General features: G+C 43.2%; 1 protein-coding gene across 1 annotated transcript in view; it reads left to right on the forward strand.

Annotated features, from left to right (window-relative positions):
* The window catches only part of zfpm1 (zinc finger protein, FOG family member 1), a 106,441-nt gene extending 85,890 nt beyond the window's left edge, over positions 1–20,551 (forward strand). Inside the window, exons 5-9 of the mRNA XM_082540902.1 lie at positions 11,387–11,489; positions 11,647–11,895; positions 12,894–13,127; positions 13,214–13,456; positions 13,696–20,551. Coding sequence (XP_082397028.1) covers positions 11,387–11,489; positions 11,647–11,895; positions 12,894–13,127; positions 13,214–13,456; positions 13,696–16,334 — 3,468 coding nt within the window. The 3' untranslated portion in view covers positions 16,335–20,551. The remainder of the gene's footprint in view (positions 1–11,386; positions 11,490–11,646; positions 11,896–12,893; positions 13,128–13,213; positions 13,457–13,695) is intronic.
* Positions 20,552–23,025: the final 2,474 nt, after the last annotated feature.

Genomic DNA, 23,025 nt, shown 5'->3' on the forward strand with positions numbered 1-23,025 from the left:
TGGTATCTGCATCTCGCTGTCATCTGCACCGGCTTTTGCAGGGTGGAGGAGGATGGAAAAAGGAGGAGGAGGAGGAGGTGGTGGTGGCGTAGGAGAGGAGAGAAGAGGAGAGGGAAAACCTCTATCCTGTCTATCTCTGAGCCTCATCTCCTGCAGTTCAGGAGCCCGCTTTCCAAGAGTGCCTCATTTTCAAATCTCTTATCTCAGCCCCCGTTTTAAGTATCGCAGTTTTATATTTTTACATGTCATTTGCATGCAGCTCATCAAACCAGACTCCCTCTATTTTTTCCTCATTCCTTCTCTTCTCTGAGGTGTGCGGCGATACATGCGGCTGTGTAGGAGCACCCCTGCTAAAGGGAATAAGCTTTCACTAGCTGCCACCTAGCCTTGGCTGTATACTGTACTGACAGCATTTATCCTGTGTGTGCAGAATACACAGCATTAAAAAGAAAAAAGTATCTTGTGTCTCTGTTGAATGTTAGGGAAATGCTTTGCTCGAGTACAGCGGAGGTAAAGTGTGTGCATGTGTGTTTGTATGCGAGAGGCGGATGAGAGTAGGTTTCTGATTTTATCTGCCTTCCTTTTCTTCTTTGTATTTTTGGAGGATTCACACAGTGACCTCTTTGTTTGGGACAGTGAGTACACCCCTCCAACTCTCTGGATTGCAAAAGAAACTATTTCCTGTGGCCGAGAGATAGAACGAGAGACGGACTGAGAAAAGAGGGAGAGATAGGACGGTGGAAGGAGGGGCAGGCAGATGGACGGACGGACGGAAGTGTAGGAATGAGAGAGGAGAGGAGAGGAAAAAGAATCGGAGATTAAGAAAGAAAGAGGTGCATAAAAGGAAGGAGGCGGTGCAGGAGAGACAGTGAAAGTGGAGAAGGGAGGAAGAGAGTGAATTGGGATGATTGAATGAATGATTCTGTGAGGGGAGTGAATGAACAGCCATGGTTGAAAAGGTCAGGAAAGGAGCAGAGCAGCTTATTAAATTCCCACAAACTGTTTGAAGCATTTAATGTAGGAGAGGATTTTGCAGCTTTTTTTGAGTATGTTGTGATCTGCTCAAAGGCCTCTAATATGCCCATTACACTTCAACAGTCCAAAACCCAAAGAAATTCATACTTTACAGTGATATCTAGGGCCTGAAAAGGAGTTATTGTGCACATGTGAGAAGCCTAGTGCCGACGATTACACAGGATCATTTCTGCTCATTCCCAGGCCCATGTCCTTTATTCTTGAGCTCTATTATAGGACTTTTGCATGATTCACACTTCAGTGGAGCTTTTTGTAACCGCTCAGTTCATTCTGTTTGTTAAACAAGCTGTTTTAGCTCCTCCCCCTTTAATGCCACCCTCTCCTTTAGCCAGGTTCTTCTGATTGGCTTTAAGGGGCAAATAAATACAACAGGAAGTGTATTTCACAGCACTGGTTTCCATAAAATAACTGCTATTACTAATTTCTATATAACATAGCTGTTTGACATACCTTCTATGTCAAAAACCAAAGTTGCACAAGGGAAAAACATAACAAATTTATTGGAACCATGTGGAATAAACTTGCAGTCCTGTCGCCTTTGGTGTGTTGCTTTGAAGGTGGTGAGTTTGGTGTGTCCAGACAGTGGTAAAACAGCAGTAATATGGACTCTGCTATCAGTTTGCAGTTGAATGAAGTCAAGCTGGTGACTACATGCACCAAAAATAAATTGGTGAAAATACAAATCTAATGCTATCAGGTAGCAGATCTGTTGCTATCTACATTCAACAGAAATTCCAATTAGCTACTTACATTATGAGCGCAGCCAGAACCCCGTAGAAGTGAAACAGTGTGTTTATATGAATCTTCCAGTCGGTCTGAGTGTTTGCGGTTAGTCTGAGTCGTCCTGTGATTGCTTGGGGAGAGGTTTCCCACCACTGAGTGATCTGTGCATTATAACGGTAGTATAACCCTGTTATATAGCACTTACCTGCACAATCTCATACGCACACACACACACACACACACACACACACACACACACACACACACACACACACACACACACACAAACCTTCATATACATCAAGTTACTTTTTGCACAAAGCTCAGTCTTTTGCACAACCCTCTGTCCTTGTTGCACTTTTCTATTGCACTGTTGTGTCTGTATCGTTCTGCTCTGTCTTTGTGTTGTTTAGTTTTTTTGCATTTTGTGCAGTTTTTGCACACTTGCACTTTCTGTAGTCCTGTGTTGATTGTCTGTTATATGTCATTTGTAGCACCAGGGTCTTGGAGGAACGTTCTCATATTTCACTGTGTACTGTACCACTGCACATGGTTGAAATGACAAAAAAGCCACTTGACTTGACTCTGGGCGACCAGTTGGTTGTCGCGACGACTTGCAATCGAGTCGGTGTAAGTGGAAAAAGTCCATGCAGTCACCGGGCAGTTACAAGTCTTTTGTTCTTGTCTCTTTTTTACCTTAGTGTGACTCAAGCATCACTTCCATCTCTAAACTCAGGTTTTCTTTTCCTGAGTTGAAACTATTAGAAAACTTTGTTCTGTTTGCATTAAGTACAGCAAGAAAATTGGTGCATGTTTCCTGGCCTGGAATCATGAATTTTCTCTCTTCCTCATTTACAGACTGTCATAAATACTAGAAAAGGTCCATTTTTGTTATGTTTTGTTTTCCACGCTCAATAAAACAAAGACATTTTCCCATCTTTTATCTAAAGAAGCCATTTTAGTGTGGAATAATCTGGGTAATCTGGGTTCTGTTAAGAACACGGATCTGTGTCTATCATTATTGACTTGTTTTACATTTAATAACCATCCCGCGGTCACGTTCCGTCTGTTTTACAGCAATGTAAACTATATTAGACGACGTGAAACAGTATCCAGCATTGAGACATAGATGTGCTTGATGTACCAGAGGTTATTTGCATATACAAACATACTTATTCCCCAGTGGTAGCAGTAAAACTGTGGCAGTTGACAGCTGCGCAGAGAAATCTTAATCTGCTCATCTACAGGCTGCTGGTGGAGGTGCTGAGATGAGGGCGGCTCTTAGTCTTTTTCTTCTGCTTTAATTGACATCCACATAGACCACGAGGCGATGTGACATGGGGTCAGGTGTTGGGGATAGTTCTGGGAAAGTTGCTGTTACCATGATGATGATGATGATCATCATCATCATCATCGTCGGTGGTGTTTGGGTCTGCAGAGAGAGAGAGAGAGAGAGGTTGAGCAAGGAGCCATTCTGATACTGAATGAGGGAGTGGAGGAAGAAAATGAAGAAATGAAATCAGCCCAGCATCATTTGCATTCAAGTTTTATCAGCATAGGAGGAGGGCGTTTTTGGACCTGATAAGAAGAGGGCGTCGCAGGCTGCGCTGGAGGTGGCGGGCAGGGGAGGGGGGGTGAGAGAGAGAGAGAGAGAGAGGTGTGTGAATGGATGTTATATGTGCAATGACTTTGGCAGAAAAAAAAAGTGGTTGGAGAGCTCAGTCAGTGTGTGCTTGCACTGACACACATGAATGTTACAGAAGCTGTAGTGGAGACACAGTATTGGGGGTGGGAATGGTGTGCGCGGGGGGGTGGGGGGTTAATATCAGACCAAATAATTAGATTCGCTATCGTCGCGGCGGCAGCAGTGCGGGAATCAGGCAGATTAAAGCCGGGCTCGGGGCTGGTTAATATTCATGAAGGGACCAGGGTCCGGGCGAGGGGCTTAGACTGCAGCTCAAAGACTCTCCTCCGGCTGATGGGGCTTAAGGCAGCGCTCTCAACCAAGATGGAGCTCTGCCGCGGAGGCCTGACATCCCACTGATAGATGGAGGGCTGCGTGGATAGTTTAGGTGACGGGAAAGAAAGAAGAAAGACGGCGAGGAGTTTTTGCACTCGATACACCGACATCCGTGTGGATCTCCTGATCTTCATTTGATCGTGCTGCTTTCATGAAACAATGGCTCGTCTCTGAGTTCTCTTCTTTTTTCGTTTTCCTTTACAGACACTGTTCATACCAGCACATTTGCACGTATCATTATCTGAAAACCCTCACCTTCTATTCTGGGCTCTTTCTGTAAATAGGAAACACTCATAGTACATTTCCATGTTCTATGCTACATACGGACTGTGTCTCAGTTAGCTGCAAGGTGGTGTCAATGCCAATGTTTCAGCATTCAAACTTACCCGTCTGAAGGCCCTTGCTTTGCTAACCAAGTAAAAGCAGGGAGGTGATGCGGCCATGAAACAATGGCTGTTTCTAAGATTCTTATGTTTGTGCTATTTTCATTATCCACCTTTAGATAATAGTGTTTGGCTGCTCTGAAAACTTGAGAAGGTTGACTCTTTGTTGGTCCAGACGTTCCAGAGGCGAACGTTGGCCGTTTGAGTCATTGTGATCGGCTTCAGCCCAAGAGAAGTGAAAAGGGCTTTGATAACATCCGGTGGCCTCTCCCTTCTCCTTAACTCACTCGCACATCTCTGGCATCTGCATTCTCTACTGGCCTGGTTAATTACACACACACACACACACACAAAGTGTGATCTGGCCCTCTGCCTCGCTGACTCTCATTATCTCATGTGAAACTGTGTGTGTGTGTGTGACTGTAAAGTGTGTAAAGTAGCGTGTTCTCCTTGTTGCAGTTTGACACAGCAGATTATCTGTTAGCGTTGGTGGTATTAGGAGACGTTGTGATTTACTTCCATGAGCCGAATCATCTACTTTAGCTTTGTCCAAGCAAAAACTAGCAGCATCTGCAGGACAACAATTGATCTCTATCTCCTTTAGATTCAGCTGTGGGCATACCAAGGACAAGCAGGCCGAATGACTGATAGATTTCTAAGTAATCTTGGAGTTTTAACACAGCCCGTGCAGGCGTTTGCATGCTACTGTAGCTCCCGCAGTGTTTCCTGAATTCCAATGAGACCACAGATGTGGGATGTGCTCCTAAATACAAATGTTTTTCTTCACTCCTTCAGGTTTCCTGTGTTCACATCTGGAGGCTGGCCAGTTGACCTGTTTTTACACTATGACATAACTTAACAAAACCAAAAACACAGCACAACTAATCATAACTGAACCTGCTTCACATCTGCTAGCTTTGCTACTGCAAACCTGGAACTGCCCCCACATGCCCTCCTGGGATGGTATTAATGACCCACATCAAACAATCGAGCCTTGGTTAGTCTTCGGCTCTTCGGGTCTACAGTGTCCTCCATGCAGCTGGCTTACATGCTGACAGGATTACAAAGAAGTATGGTAGAGAATAGTTTTGAGAATTGCCCCTAGTGTGAGTCATCATGAGGGTGGAAAAGCTGCCACGTCTCACTGGGATGATTTATCTGGTCAGACATCAGATATGAAAATAAATGGAAATTGCATGTGACATTTCACAACATCTATGACGTTAACGTTCAATCAATAACTCCAAAAACAAATATTCTATTATCATGTTTCTTTTGTGCTAGCTTGTTGACGTCGTTGTGGTCGGAGAGGAAACTCCATCGGGGAGAGGCTGAAGTGTTATTAGTTCTGAAATAAGAAGAGAAGGGAGTGCATCACGCTCTTCAATTATTTAATATTTATTTTAGATCTTTAAAGGATGAGCATGTGTGTGTGTGTGTGTTTTCCATTTTCTTTTGCTATTTGTGCATTTATATGTATAAAATATGCGTGTGTGTGTGTGTGTGTGTGTGTGTGTGTGTGTGTGTGTGTGTGTGTGTGTGTGTTATTTCCACTTGCGCGCTAGTGAGCTCTCCCCATTGCCCTATCATGGTGAATTCCAAAGCCGTGGCCGTGATGAATTAGTCTGAAGCAAATTAGCAGTACTTACAGCTCAGACGGCTCCAGCATTGGGTTACAAATTAAAACAAAAGCAGCCGTATCTCCACATCAGCGCTAGTCCCCCATGAAATACAATACGCTCTGCCTCAATCTTTAACGTGCAACAGACTGAGAGGCTTCCTTCCTTCTGTCCTTTCCCTCTCTCTTCTCACTGTCTTTCCAACATCCATCTTCTTCAGATATTCCAATGAGCTGTCTGATCATAACACACTGCCCGATGTCTTCAGCTAACAGTGGTAAGACTTCACGTTAGGTATTATTGACCAAACCAGTGTTATAGCTGCTTTATGTAAAGAGAGAGATAAGGGGAAAAAACACTGTGCAAAATGAAATTGCAAATGCGTTTATTTGAAAACTGAGATAAATTGCTGTAAAAAGTTGTGAAAAGAGCAACAAAAGAACGGAAAAATGTTGCAGTGCTTAAAAAATTAGCTGCAGCACCTCATAACTAATAAGGTTAATGAGAAACACGATTAGGTATAAAACCAACGTCCCTGAGAGGCAGGGAGCGATTCACCACTCTTTCAGGTTTCACCAGGGGCCAGTTTCACCAATACAGACCTCGACTGTGGCTGAGGCAAACCAAATGATTACAAGTTTGGCACATGTCTAAATTTAGTCATTGACTATGTTAAGTGGGACAAAGAATTCTGGGTAAATGGAGGCTTTTAAAGAACAAAAATGGCCAACTGGTTTACATAATACCTGCTCAGCAGTGTTTACCCCAGCAGACACAAAAATAGAGATAAGCAAAGAGTGTTGAACGCTTCTGTGGCGTAACGTCTCAATACATACAGCAGAGCTGAAATCTTTTGGCTTCTTTGTGTATACGAGCTTCTGAGAATAGATTCACTCACACGGACAAACAAAGCCAGCTGCCTGTGTGCACGAGCCATTGATTTTTCCCAAGCTTAGTTAACAGCAGTCTAACCTTGTGTAATTTTAACCCAAGTCTTTTATTTTTGCAGTGCAGTCAAACTGATATTAGAGCGTAGTTAAGCCTGGTCTAAAATGTCCTCTGAACAATGAACAGGCAGCAGCTGTTGGAGGAGCTCACGCTAAGCTGCACTGAGGTTGATGATAAGAGGAGAGCAGCTCTGAAATATTTTTGGGAAGGCCTTCACATGAATGCGTAACATCTGAAAGTAATTCCTAAAACAAGCCTGTAATTCTAAAGAAGCAGCGCTCTCTTTTTCCTTTTGTAGTTAAAAGTTTAAATTCTGAATTTTCTGCTTTTAGAGTTTAGTTAAAACAGTTGAAACCTCACGTAAGTGGTTCCTGATTTTTACCTCATATTTGTCCTCTGCGGTTCAGTTGTGGTGAGACATATATAACATCTTTAAAACACACAAAGTTAAGGTGAAAAAGCCACTGCACGGTGTCTTCTCACCAGAGCATCAGTGTTTATGCGATACAATACAACTTTATTTATATAGCACATTTAAAAACCAACGGTGCTTCACAATAAAACAGCAGCTTAAAACATGAATAATATAAGACCATTAACAAAGTACTGAATATGCTAACAGGTCAGTGTCACAAATTACACAAGAATAAAAGTGAACATCAAATCAAACTTGTTAAAAACACACAGGTTTTAAAGTGATGGTTTGATCTGCACACGCAGGCTTTCTCAAGAATCTCAGTTTGTTTTCTGCTATTTGCATTTCTCCATGAGAAATGTTTCCTCTGAATGTGTCATTATCTTCTTCACTAATCAGTAACAAAGCCGTTTGCTATTCCTACTCATATGTTTCTCCATTAATTTTATTATTATTAATGACATTTTAGTTCACTGGATTAAAAACAAGATTTCAGTATAAAAATAAAATGAGATGATTATAAAACAAACATAAAATATAAAACTACAGTACAGGTTATTCATTTTTTTAACACAGTAATACAAACTGCTGTGGTGATAAATACTACACCTGTCCACAGTTACAAAAATAAACTTAAACAAGCAGAATAATGAGACTAAACTGAATTACATACATAATATAATAAATAGATTTGTGAACTGGTTGAGTAATAATCATACTTTATGTAACCAGCAACAAATAACTTCAATCAAAGATGCACACATTTTAAATGCTGTATAATTAGGAAATCGCTACTTTTTCAATTGCATTACTTGATCAATGTTTAATTAGTTCTTTAATATCTGCAAGATAACTTTGTATTAACTCCTAAAACCTGCATCATACCTGATGGTGAACATCACAGCGCTGCTTTTGTAAGGAGGATTTTATTTGTATTCAAAGTGTTTGGAATTTTTTACAGAAAACTAAAAAATAAATCAATAAAATAAGTAATTACAGCAGTTATGAAACCTGAACATTAACATCGAGCCGCAATGAAAAAGTATTTTCAGGTATTTATTCACTGGTTGCAGGATTAAAAATCCCAATAATCCTGTGATGTCACAGACCTGCTGCAGACGAGGAGAAACAACTTTTTTCCTCTCACTGGTCCAAACTGGTGATTTGACGTGTTTGTTTATCAGCAGTTTATGACTAATTATATTGATGAATTGAGACTAATGCAGTATATCACACTGAACATTTTCCACTAATAGAACAATTATAGATGATCGTGTGTGCTGTCTGTGGTCAGTGTAGTTCTCTCTAAAGATCATTTTAAGGACTTTTTTATGTGACGGGTTTGTTACAGATGGTGAAGGTCAGATACACGAGCAGTGAGAATCAGCCTCACTCATCTTTTCTTTGGCCAAGTGCATGCAGTGTGTCAGCAGAGCCCGTCACTGGCTTTCCATGAATTTCCTCCTTTTTTTCCTCCCAGAATGAATAATTCTGAATAAGTCTGTATATGAATAATTCTGTATAAATAATAAATAATTATATAAATTAATTATTCATTTTATAATAATATAAAATGAATAATTCTTCAGTTTCAAATTTAATGCCACTTTTAATTTGATAAAAAGGGGAACCCTTTCAGAAGGTGCCCAGTGGTCGGGTCATATCTGGAAATTTTTTGCAAACAGAAAATATTTTTAAAAAGGAAACTTACTGAAACATTGAGACAAATCTACAGCGTGTTTGGAGGAAAATCAGACTTAAAAACACCAAAAGTCATGGAAGACGCCAGCGTTGAACGTGACAGGGAAAATAAAGCAGGAAGCTTCTCTGTGCTTCTCTCATCGACTGTAACTGCTCAGTGAGGTCCGTCACGTCCTGTGCTGAGGGAATGCTTCCTCTTGGTGGAGAGTGAACGGTACTGCATCGCTGTGCAGCTCTCACACAGTGAGGACAGTCGGTCACTGCATCAGAGATTTCTTCTCTTCCCCGTGGAGTCGCTGCAGCTGTCACAACCCAGTCAAATCCACCTTTATTATTATTTATCTCTGTTGGTTGTAGAAAGATTATATTTTGAATATTCGTGGTGATGTCTGGAGTATGATACTTAAACAGAAACTCTGATGGAGGAAAGGTGGTGTTGGTGGTGTTTGAGGAATAATGTGCTGGTGCAGAAGTACAGAAGAAAGGCCTCGCTGAGAGTTATCAGTGATGGGACACACACATGTGGTGGGAGTGCTCCCACAGCCACATATAAACAAAGACAGGATTGTACTCAGGACTCGTGTGTGTGTGTGTGTGTGTGTGTGTGTGTGTGTGTGTGTGTGTGTGTGTGTGTGTGTGTGTGTGTGTGTGTCATACCTCCACACATACAGACAGTGGATGTTGACTCTACACTCTTTGTCCAGTGTATCCACCGTGGATCTTATTATGGCTGCCCTTTGAATAGCTGCCTGTCGACTTCATCAGATCTTTTTTCCTCTTCCTTTTCTTCTCTCCTTTCTCCTGAGGTCCCTCTTCCTCTTTTATTCCTCTTTTTTCTTCATTTTCGGGGTTGCTTTGTTCCGCTTGTGCTCCCTCATTTCCTTCTGGGGCTGTAATCATCCTCTGCTCACTGACGGCCTTTTCATAAACCGGTGTTTACCGCTGGCCGCACACTGGATACTCACGTGTGGCTGTGTCGTCCCAGCTGGCTACAATTAATGCTTTGATTTTGGTGATTATCTGCTGGTAGTTAAAAGAAGAGCGGTAATACTTGAAGAAGACAATAGCAGATGTTTTACTTAATTTGGCGGTGATGTTTAGGCGACAGGTTGAATTTGAGCTTGGGCATGCTTTAAAGGGGTTTTCCCCAGTAACATGTTTATTCATGTTTATCATGAAACAAATTAGATATCTAATCTGGGAGGGGGGGGGGGGGGGGTCACAATGAGTAAACCACGCATCATCACGTGATGACACCAGAGTTTGGATGATCATTTTCAAGCTTTGTGGAAGCCCAGAATTTAAATGTAGCATCATGGAGCAAAAGCTAGTTATGGCTGGGTGGCTGTGGCTCAGGTGGTAGAGCAAGTCAGCTGCTGATTGGAAGGTTGGTGGTTTGATCATTGACTTCCCCAGTCTGCATGTCAAATATCGTTGGGCAAGATGCTAACCCCAAGTTGCCCTCTGATGTGTTCATCGGAGTGTGAATGTAGAGTAGTTTGCACTTGTGTTTAGAAGTGCATGGGTGAATGAGGCGTGTTGTATACAGCGCTTTGAGTACTGTGGGAGAGTAGAAAGGCGCTATATGAGAATCAGTCCAAATTGGGCTACACTTATACAAACACTTTGGTTGTTTTTATGACTTGTAATCTTATGTGCAGCACTTTGTGATTCTGTCTTGAAAGGTGCTATATAAATAAAAATTTATTTATTTATTTTCTCATTTAATGTCAGATTTTAATTTTATGCTTCATGATCTGATTGATAGTCTGATTTTGCAGTGTTTTTTTACACTAAGAATAAATCCAGAGGAAGAGAGAGGTTCTTTGTGATTCCAGCTGATGATAAATATAATAGTAGGATTTTCCTTTTACTATTATATAGTCATAAGTTTGGATATTTTATCCCCCACAATCAAAATACATGAATAAAAGAGCTCATTATGGAGGAAAAAATCTATCGTAGTGCTTAGAACAATAAATTAACTTTTATTTTGAAAATATAAATTCTTCCAATTAACAAAACAGACATCGATCTGTTAATCGGTCAGGAGTCCATATACATATATACAATGATACCGTAATAGATGGAATAAATTTTTTAAAAGAAAGAATTATGAGAATTTAGCCTCCGCTTCAGAACATTTTCCACAACTCACCCAGAAACTGAGCAGAAACTGAGCAGGTCTCTAAAACCGAAATGATCCGATGACCGACTGAGAGAAAATTAACAGTTTTATCTTAAAAACAAAAGTGACTCATAAACACAGCATCTTGGGACTTGTGATGAACCCATTTGGTTACTTTGTTTAACTTCCTAAAATATTCTTGATGCTTCACGTTTGATTTACGCGTTCTGGACCAGCGGTAGGGGTGCACCGACTTGTGTGTTGTCAGTTGCAGCCTTGTGGATCTGCTATGATGCACAATGAGTAATAACAAGAACCCTTTGTGTGTGTTTGTTGTGTGTTGGTTGACAGGCAAGAATAAAAACCTTGGCTGTGATCAGTCTGATCAATGAAAACTGTTCTTTGTGTGTGCAGAACATTCGGATGACCGTCGTGTGTGAAGATCCAGATTGTTGGATTAGTCGCCTCCCTCTGACCTCCGATGCCTCTGCAGCAAACTGCTCTATCTACAGCCAAGGTGACTTTTTTCTAATGCACGACAATAGGATATTTATTTTCTAGCTGCCTTCAAAATCAGAATCTGTGTATCAAACAGCAGAAAGCTGAGATCAAACACAACTGTGCATTTTATGCTGCCAGATTTCCATTTGTTACTCCCTCCTGTTTGTTTTCAGGCGAGGACTTGTTCTGTAAGGTGATGAAAGAGCTTACGGCCGGTGAAAGGCTCGTGGCGTTCGTGTCTCCTGTTCCACTGGGCTCCTCCTCTCCGGTGGCCCAAGGCTCTCCTCCACTGAGCCTTGTCGCCCACAAACAACCTGTGGTGAAGGAGGAGCCGTCGTACCCGGCGGCGCTGCACTCAGAGATCCAGCTCCTCCCGCAGCAAGCTGGCATGGCAGCAATCTTGGCTACTGCTGTTGTCAATAGTGAGTGTTGTATTCAAATCGTATTCACGAAAAGAGCATTTTAAGTAGTTAAAAGTTCAGCCGGCTATTTGCAGAACAATACATATTTTCAATTAATTTCAAATGAGGCAAAAATGTATCAGATATATGCCATGTTAGAACTCGAGACCTCAAGGCTCAGTGTCCTGCAGGTTTTAGATCTCACCCTGGGTCAACACACCTGAATCAATTCGTTTATTACCAGGCCTCTGGAGAACTTCAAACTGGTACCTGCAGCTGTTGTGATTTACTGAAATGTACTTTGTTATATAAATGTAATGTTCTCTTCAGTCACAAGATGGCACTGTAGCGCTTTTAAAACCAGACGATTAGTTTGTGCCTTCCACTTTAAAGTTTCCCGTTGCTTCTGTGGTGACGTCTGACTGATGGTCAGATAATTCACAATCATCACACACCGGTAGATCTGGTGCCTCTGTGGCAGGAGACTTCTGAAGGCTTCTGTGGTGTGCACACACACCTGCCACTGTATTAGGTACACCTGGGTAGTACCGGGTTGGACCTCCTTTTTCCTTCAGACATGTGTGCAACAATGTGCTGGATTCCCTTTAAACTACAGATGTTTTTGTGGGAAAATCCCACTAAATCAGAGGTTCTGATACTTGAACTTCGGTAGGTTGATGTAACCATGGCTACATGCCTAAATCCATGAGGTTTCTGCCATGTGATTGGCCGACTAGATATTGGTGTGTTGACGAGCAGTTGAACTGGTTTAAATAATGAAGTGAGTAAATTTGGAAATAGTCTATAGTAATTGAAAATGTATACATATCTCAAAACTGTAAACCACAAGTCTGTGAGATTACAATTAGACTACAATTAAAACTTTGTATAACTGTAGCAGGCAAACTTAACCTCATCCTTACTTTTGCTAATTAAACCAGCGCTTTTCAGGTTCTTGAACCAATATTTGTGTCTGTGTTTGACTGACTAGCTGGTGTGTACTTGTTTTTGCTGAACAGAGGACATTTTCCCATGTAAGGACTGTGGGATCTGGTACCGTAGTGAGAGGAACCTGCAGGCCCATCTTATGTACTATTGTGCCAGCCGTCAGAAGCAGCCAGCTGCAGCTTCCTCCCCTCCACAAGACAAACCCAAGGAGTCGTACCCCAATGAACGCATCTGCCCCTTCCCACAGTGCAACAAGAGCTGCCCCAGTGCCAGCTCACTCGAGATTCACATGCGCACACACAGTGGTGAGAGCAGTATTTATATCTATGCATAAAAGACAAAGGGTCAGAGCATCTGGGCCTGACTGTTATCCTTCTCCATCCTTCCACAGGCGAGCGTCCATTTGTCTGTCTCATCTGTCTGTCAGCATTCACCACTAAAGCGAACTGTGAGCGGCACCTTAAGGTCCATACGGACACCCTGAACGGGGTGTGTCACGGCTGCGGCTTCGTCTCCACCACGAGGGACATCCTCTACAGCCATCTGGTCACCAGCCACATGGTTTGCCAGCCTGGATCTCGCAGTGAGGTGTACTCTCCGGGGCCAGGTCTCCCTAAGCTACCCCTGTCCATCGGTAAGTCATTCCGTCATATTCTGTTATTTTTTATACTTGGATTACGTAGCAGTAACTTTAAAAGGTTCACTGCTGGAAAGCCGGCACGTTGGCCCTTTTTTGTCCTTTAACCCTCCTGAGATTGTTGGAAATTTTGGACATGTTTAATCTGAGTAATCTGAGATTTTGAATAAAATTTGAATAATCTATTCAAATGTAAGCGACTGTTTTAATTTACTAACCTTGACTCTCCTGTTAAGGTCTGAGTCCAGGAGACTCTGGTGTTGTGCTGAAGTGTCAAGTTTGTGGCCACAACGCTGACTCACCTGCTCAGCTCCAGCAACATGTACGAACTCACCTGGAAGTCAGGGTCCCAGCTGAAAGAAGCCCTACTCCTCGTCAGAGTACCCCATCGTCGGTCGACCACCCCCAACCGTCTCCCCAGGAGAAGGAACCCCTAGCTTCATCCAGTCCAGGCACAAACGGAGGCTCAGCCACGCCTCGAGACTGCAGTCCTGCTGATGACCAGATCATGGAGTTAAAGATCAAAGAGGAGCCTCATTCAGATTCAGACACAGAAGAGCAGAAAATGGAGATTAAGGAGGATGGAGAGGAGGAGGAGGAGATGGGTGGAGAGGAGGTAGATCAAGAGGCAGGAAGGAACATAAAAGAGGCGCAAACGACCTCCTCCAGCCAAACATCGAACTCGCCGAAGAGTCCAGCTACAACAACAGTGAAGGCAGAACCCACTAGTCCCACCCCTGGTTCTAGCCCCGCCCATATGGGAGGTGCAGGCTCAGTTGTTCCAGGAGGAGCGCTGTTCCTGCCTCAGTACATGTTTAACCCCGAGGCAGCCATCTTGCCTCAGGCCTCGGAGATCCTGGCTAAAATGTCAGAGATGGTCCACAGTCGCCTAAAGCAGGGCCAGACGGTCGCCCAGAACAACGCCGCAGCCTTCTTTCCTTCTGGACCGACTGCACCCACGGCAACAGCCACTCCACCTCACAAAGGAGCTACCTGCTTCGAGTGCGATATCACCTTCAATAACATCAACAATTTCTATGCACACAAGAGGCTTTATTGCTCAAGCAGGCATCAAGGCGAAGGTGCATCCTCAGCCTCGGGCCCCGCATTGACTAGAGACGCAGCCTCGGCCGCCGCGCCTTCTGCTGGCACACGCGGCTCATCTGCATCTCCTCAGGGCGGAGCATCAAGTAGGGCCGCCTCTGCCTCGCCGTCTGACTCCGAGCCTCCTGCAGGAAGTGGAGCAGCAGAATCCAGGAGGGTGCTGGAGGTGAAGACTGAACCTCCAGCGGGGACAGAGGGAGTCCCGTCCTCTTCTGAAGGGGAAGGTGCTGGTATGAGTGTAGGAGGCGGAGGAGGCGGAGGAGGACGAGCAAGTGAAGGCAGCCAGAGTCCTGCTAGCGGTTCCACAGAGGACCTTGACGACGATCCCAACAGAACCTTCTGCGAAGCCTGCAACATCCGTTTCAGCCGTCACGACAACTACACTGTCCACAAACGTTTCTACTGTGCGTCGCGCCACGACCCGTCCAACCAGAGAGCCGTACACATGGCCAAGACCACCAACACAGCCGCCTTCATTCCGCAGCCCATCCGAACACGCAAAAGAAAGAAGATGTATGAGATTCACATGGCAAGAACCGAGGCGTTAGCTAACGCTGCCGCTGCAGCAGCAGCAGCGGCAGCCACTGCCGCCGCCTCTGCTCCATCCCCCTCGGTTCTGGGCTTGGTAGTAAAGCAGGAAGTCTCTCCCAGTGGTGCAGGTGGCTCAAGTCCCGAAGGAGATGGCCCAATCGACCTGAGCAAGAGGCCCCGTCTCAGAGAGGCTCCACGGCACAGCGGCAGCAGCAGCGGCGGCGGCAGCAGCATTCTCCCAGCCCTGCCTCTCACCGACTACCACAAGTGCACAGCCTGCAGCATCAGTTTCAACAGTATTGAGAACTACCTGGCTCATAAAACATACTACTGCCCTGCCACCACCCTCCAACCCCACACTTTGGAGCAGCTTCACAGGCTCAAGAGATCAGCCTCCACCTCTCCAAAAAGCAGGCCTCAGCAGGAGCGTTCGGATCTCCTGCACCCTGTGGAGAATAAAGCTCACCCAGCTGAGTGGGTGGCCCAGGCTCAGGGCACGTCATCCAGTCCTCACACCTCTGCCTTACCCGCCTCGGATGCTGCATCTCCTTCGCATACAAATACCACACTTGCATCCTCTCCAGGAGCTGGAGCCAAAAGCGTGGTCACGGCTTCTGCTCAGCTGGTCTGCCCATACTGTCCCAACAGGCCCATCGCTGGTGACTTGATGGACCATTTCAAGACTACCCACGGGCTGGTTGTAACCATTCAGCCACCCCAGGAGACTCTGCCCCATCTGGGCAGAACAGCGAGCCGCAGCCCGAGCCTGAGTCCCAGGGATGGAGCCGCTGCAGCGACTTCAGCTACTCCAACCAACCAGGCCAGACTTGTCTCTCGAGTTCACAGAGACAGCATCAACGGGCAGGGTAGGAGTGGTACCGCTTCCCCTGTTTCGCCCCTGGTGAACGGCAGCCCCTCCGCCGGGGGCGGATCACCGTTAGCCAGTTCTCCTCTGCCTGTGTCTCCCCCAAGGGCTCCGTCTCTGACTTTGTCACCTGTGCCTGAGGTCCTGAGGGAGAAGCTGGGATCGTCACACGTTCCGGACAAGGCCGCCCAGACCGTGGCCTCCCACATCCCTGTACCCAGCGTCAGTCCTAAAACCACCCCAGTCATCTCCCCTGTGCAGAACGGTAACTCGCGCTTCTGTCGGCTGTGCAACATCAAGTTCAGCAGCCTCTCCACGTTCATAGCTCACAAGAAATACTACTGCTCTTCCCACAGTGCCGAACATGTTAAGTGAGCTAAGACACTTTTGATCTTTCCCTTCCCTTTCATCTTTCTGAGCGGAAGTTTTCCTTCACTAAGTTTTAAATGGCTCAGAGGGTCCTCCTCCTCCCCCGCCAGTGTCCCACATAGGTGCCAAAACGGTGCTCGGCTGGCATCACCGCGAATGACAGTGAATGACTGTTACTCACCTGGCAAGGCCCGATGCCTGGCTCCTCCAGAGCAGAATTCCCAGGTGGTGTTACTCACATACAGAAACTGAAATTCCTCCTTTGGGTCAAAGTGTGTAGTACACTAAGAGCTGAGACACATGCTACCTGCACACTGGTGTGCCCTCGTCCCGAAGATCACTCTTTGTACACCAGTCGCTGATTCAACACTTACCACACCCTCGCCTCACAGTAGTGTTATTATGGGACGCTAAATAGATGTATGTCAGCAAAACCTTTTTTCTGTCTCTGAACTGAGCTTTTCATGGCAGTAATTCCATTCTGACTGATGATGATGATGATGATAGTGCATCTCCAGTGTTTCCCCGCCCCCTGAGCTCTTTTACGTTCCCAGACCTAAACGGAGGAATCATTTCTCTTGTGTGGAAAAAAAAAGACTTGATCATTGTTGATGTTTTTATTATCTGTGCATAGTGTATGATGTCTGAAAAGAAAAGAATTCTATGCTTTTGGGTTCAACACTGGCTCTTTTCTGCTTACTAGAGAAGCTGAGGCATTTTAGCTGACACACAGATATGTGCTATCATGATGTTACTTATTACTGAAGGATAATATTTCAAAATGGGACTTTTTTTTCCTTTCATACACACAAATTTTTATTTTCTCTGTAAAAAAAAATGCAAGGAAGAAGAAAAAAGATGTGAAATATTTATCTTTTAGTCATCACTGATTTCATGTCAACAGAAAACTACCTACTTAGTGTCCGAGAGTATTTGTATTTTTTATTTGTATATTTTTCATACTGGTGGAAAGAACTGTTTGGATCTGGGTGTGTTGAAGTGAATTTTCTAAGTGTAGATATGTAATATCTTTTCACAGTAATCACTGGGATCACACTGAACTTTATCATGTTAGTATTTCTCGTTCTGTTAATGTGGGCTGTAATCGATGCCGTCTGAAAACCAGCACAGCTTTTCTTTTTTTGTCTTTCTGTTTTTAACCCCACGATTCGTGCAGAACAGCTGTTTGTTTCCAGACCGTCACGTCCGAACATTGAAGGGAGCTCGTTGGACGCTGCTGCGTTCACACTTTGGTGAGAGTGACAAAGCTTTCCACATTTTTAGGTTACACGAAAATCCACATTTTCAGTAAGACGTTTGTCTTCAGATACACACACACACAGCTTTACATTATTTGTTGCAAACTTCACTCTCATACTAAGGCATATTTATTATTACGATTGTACTTCTCTCCGGCAATGAAGGCAAAACAGTGAACAGTCACATGTTGGTGTAAGACCTCACAAAAGAAAAGTAAGCACATATAACCATATGTTGTGGCTGTGGTGTGTGTGTGTGTGTGTGTGTGTGTCTCATTTGTACACAGACACACCAGATGTTCCCGTGCTGCTGTTGCAGTTGCAATACAGTGTTACCTAGAACTGTGAATTACTTTTTATTTTTCCGACTTTGATGCAAACTAACCTGTAGATGCCGAGGGGTAAAAATCTGCATCTACATCACAGCGTTTATTCCCCCCCCCCCCCCCCCCCCAGCATCTCTCAGGATTTTAGCTCTTTTCATTGTGAGCCATTAAAACCGACTCAGACTTTCAAGCGACACTAAAAGTACAGTTTTAAATAGCAGACTGTTAACAAACCCCACCGCCAGGTCTTCAAGAAACAAATCTAAATGTAAAGTAATAGAGCTAAAATCATCCCTGGTTTTCACAGACTCCTTAAATATTCAGCCAAATTTCACTTTACTTTTTTGACAGTGTGAGTTGTCCATCTTTATATACAGTCTGTCTTGTGATCCTGACGCGACTGGTTTGAGGTCTCGTCCACGCATTAAGTATTTTTTTAAGATGCAGCTTTCGGCCCCTCGCAGACGGTTCCAGATGACTGAAAATGGGCCTCATTCAGAAATTCAGGAGCCATTTAATGTCACGATCCCCCGTGTTTACATGGTTTTCTTCACGACTTTAAGCTTGTGGTTATTTTGCCAACTTGTTGGTTTGGCATGCTCTTAACAGCACTTGGATTGTGTTTTTGCATTTAACGCAGACACAAGTCCACGTATGTGGAACTAAAGCAGTAGTAGAATTTGGACCTGGTCCGATTGATTGGTGTCCCGGGAGCTGCAAAGATGTTAATGGAACAGGTGTAATATCACCAAGAAAGCTTTTTGTGCGTCCGTCCACACTGAAGGGGTTTTTCTGCAGGGAAGCAGTGGATCACCTGGTTTTAAGAATCTTCAGCTGTTTACAAATTCAGGGGGAAAACGTGCACCTAACCACACCCTGGGGGTGTAAAGGGGCTAAAGGAGCATCATATTGGGGGTCAGAGGTCACTGGAAAATTCTCATAAGTAACCTTTAAAGATGTAAGAAACAAGGCAAAGCAGTTATTTACATCCTGCAGTCACAGCAAGATTAGAAAACTAAAAGCAGAACCCTTTTTTATGCTGTGTTCTTCTTCAGAATCTCCTCAGAAACTTTTTTTGCCTCTAAATATCCACATTTTTGTAGTTGGTCTCTGTTTTTTTAAAGATGTTGTTTCAGAGACACTGGACCAAAACAGTAACATAACACAGTGTAGAACAAAATGATCGACCAGCGCAGTTTTAAAGGATACGTATACCGACTCGGTGGTTTCCATACTTAAGATTATATCATATAGATAAATTTTTCATAATTCCAGTTCTTTTTAAATTTAGGAGACATTACCTGTTCCTGTTTAGCTTGGAGCACCAGTGCACCAGACTCATCACACTGCTGTGGTCTTAAAAGTAAATGGCCTGCATTTGTATAGCGCATTCACACACAGGCAACGGCTACATTGTAGCCACAGCCACCCTGGGGCGCACTGACAGAGGCGAGGCTGCCGGACACTGGCGCCACCGGGCCCTCTGACCACCACCAGTAGGCAAACATGGGGTTAGTATCTTGCCCAAGGATATTTGGCATGCAGCCAGGAGACAGCCTGGGATCAAACCACCGACCTTCTGATTAGTGGCTGACCTGCTCTGCCACCTGAGCTACAGCCACCCCGAAGTAGAGAGAAGAACATGCAGGAACTTTGCAGGAACCTTTGGAGGAGCTCAGGGTGTTTTCACTGTTGGGACTAGGGTCTAAGTTCTAGGGGTTTTGTTTGTTTTTTTAAACTCTGAAAGTCCCTGTTCAGGAGGTAGCCCCACCCCAAAAAATTCCTGAGCTTTTTTGGGGGTTGGGTAGTTGCTTTCTGAACTTTTATGATTGGTCAACTATTCCTAACATTTTAAGCTAGTCTATGTCAGCATCTGCAAAAGCTTTTAAAATCATTTTGCTTTCATTTTGGTCGAGCATTTCTCGGCTCATGCCTTCAGTGACTGTTTGCAAAGTTGTAAATCACGAGCAACAGCAGTATCGTTGAATCTCTTCAACGCTGACTGCTGTTATGCAGTCCCCTGTCCCTCACATTACATGCCATTGTCGTCTGCATTGTTGTATAATCTGCAGCTTGGGGAATGACGTGTAAAAGCTTCCTTGCGTCCATGCAGAGGCCTGACTTTCTTAATCGTCACAGGTCCTCACACCACAGTGGAAATGCAGAAACCCAATGATCTAATGGACCTTTTAGTTCCTTGAAAGACGTTCCTGGCACTAAAGGTTTTTGGTAGCTGCAGTCATGTCACCTAGTTACAAATGGAGGAACTGAGTGCTGAGAAACCACCCTTAGATCTTGCCGCCTTTTCGTTGCACTGTTGTATAAAAACGTGCTGAATGTTTTAGTTTTAGCTGCTTTTTTTTTTTTTTTTGGTAACGTATTTATGTTTTACGGCACTTTTTCCCGTCCAGAATGCATCCTAGCTCTACCTTGAAGGACGTTTCTGAAAGATTTTAAACCTTGAATAAAACCTTTCTTTGTTTAATTGTAAACCTTTTTTTTAATGATTTCTTTGATGTCTGTAACGGAGAAAATCACAATGAATGTCAACACTTTTATGTCCATGTTTTCATTTCAGTTCCACTACACTCATCCAAACTATGCATGGGAAATAAAAAAAAGTTCTGAGAGACACTGATGAGAAGTGTGGCTGTATTTCTCTCTTTGGTGTGATTGCATTTCTTCAACTTTTAGGGGCAGCTTTAGTAGTTGTTTGTGTAAATCACAAAGGTTCTACTTTGCAGGTTCTGTTTAACAGTTTGTTAATTTCACATAAAATATAGTATTTGTATATAAAGCAGAGTAATTCTGCCCACTAAGAAGATGCCCTCTAGTGGAGGGTATCACAAAAAGCAGCCTGAAGCCATAGTAGGGCGTGATAGAATCTGTCAATGATTTTGTTTATGTGAGTGATGGGTCTGTGTTTGACCTGACCACCTTAATAAAGCTGTTTTCCAATACTGATCAATTGAAGTGCTTATTAATAGAACTTAAATTACAGGCACTGCCTCTGGTGGGACTCGAACCCACAACCTTTGAATTCCTTCCTCTGTTCTTTGCTAGAAGTCCAATGCGCTATCCATTGCGCCACAGAGCCCTTTGAAGCTCAGTTTGTCATTTGATTGTTTATTTATTGATTGATTACTTTGAGGTATGAATGGCCGAGCAGGTACGGGTTGAAAATTCATATTTGAAACATAAGGCCCGTCCTTATGTTTTCAAATCTCTTTTTTAAAAAATCCAGCACCAACATAATGTTAATGTTTGGGGTTTTTTAATGTTATGTTTGTTGTGTGTAACTGTGTGTGAGCAGGTGAGAAGCAGCTGCTCGCTCAAGACACCCTCTAGTGGAGATGATCCCAAACAGCAGCCTGCAGCCACAGAAGGGCATGATAGAATCTGACAGTGAAGCACAGTTGAACTTGTTTTTAAACCTTAAATATACATCTCAAGTTCTCCAGCATCAGAGTGTGATGTTCACAGATGGCTGTCCTCCATGTTGCTCTGCTCCAGTGTAAATGACTGCGGCTCATGTTTTTCCTTTTCATGCATAAATGGAGTACAAAAATGACATGAAACTGGAACGTGTGTTTTTGATTCAAAATGCTTGCTTGGGAAACTTTGAGAAAAACTTTTTGTAGAGTTTTACTCTGTGTTAGAGATGAGTCAATATGATGAATTCATTAGATAACTGAGATTAAGATAGTCAACACCCCTGCTGATGCATTAGATTCTCCACATATAAACTGGACATAGAAACAAATCATAAGGGGGTCCCTGGATGATCTAAAAGTAGATGCAGTCATATGTTTTTCTGAAAATGTGTAAAGGTTTTAAAACACAACTCCTGATTTACATGTAAAATACATATTTACTGTTAGTGGTTAACTAAGCTGACTAATTGAAATTAAAAAGGAAGCTCAGTGACTGTACCACATATCTTCAGCAGTGCCAAGTGAAACAGCTACATGAGTCACATGTATAACATGATTGGCTGTTCACAAGGCTGCAGGCAGATCTAAAGAGGGTGAGTTAGACAGTATTGGTAAGGCACTTTCACATCACTGAACCAATGAAGTGCTAATTAATAGAAATTGACTCAAGTGGTACTCGAACCCACAACCTTTGACTTACTTCCTCTTTGCTCTTCTAAAAGTCCAATGCGCTCTCCATTGCACCACAGAGCCCTGAGTGGAAGCAAAAGATAAAGATTTCACAGCCAGTGCAGGTGAACTCATGTTAGCAAAAATGGACGTGTGCAGGTCTGTGGCCTCGAGGGCAGATCTACCCTAAAATTATTAAATTAAAATAAGGTGGCATTAACACTTTGAGCTCAGCAACAATTAAAATTAAATATAAGTTTTTACAGTAAAACAATATATAACAACTAAGAGTTTATGTTTTTTCGTGTGATTTCGGATCACTTGTGTCAACACAGTGAAAAAATAACTGTAAATTCAGACATGTGAGGTTGAGCTGAAAAGAATGATACCAAACAAGGCAAGGTAAAACAAAATACGATGAAATGAAATAAAATAAAACCATCTGAAGATGAACTACAAATGTAAGATTAAATTTAGAATGGCCAATTATATTTTAGACCTCACAGGGTTAACCCAACAACTCATCAAACATTACGTTTACATTTTTGTTCCTGACAGCCACCACACGTTGTGCAGCTTTCTGGATTTTATACTTCCTGGCAAGGGTGTAGATTTGGTTTTGGCGTTGGTGGGGACGGATGATTCAACCACCGAACTCTGCCCCGTTTCTTTTTTTTTTCCTTTTTGTCTTTGCTTCTTGATTAAAAAAAAGGAGAATTATACTTGCCTACACATGCTATTCTACATGCTTTTAAGGCATTTAAAATTACAATTCATAGTTTTATATGTGAATTATATAATGTTAAATTACTGTTAAACAAATGACTGACTAAGTATTTCAGGCTTTAGTTTACTTCAGCCATATTCCATATAAATCAGGTATCATACAAAAATAAAAATAGCTTAAAATACAGTCATGACAATAAAATAATATGACTTGAAGGACTTAACAACATTACTTCAATTACATTACACCAACATCTCTGACACATTAGCACTAAGGAAACAC

This window comes from Aulonocara stuartgranti (genome assembly GCF_965226115.1).
Source record: "Aulonocara stuartgranti genome assembly, chromosome: 7".
NCBI lineage: Eukaryota > Metazoa > Chordata > Actinopteri > Cichliformes > Cichlidae > Aulonocara > Aulonocara stuartgranti.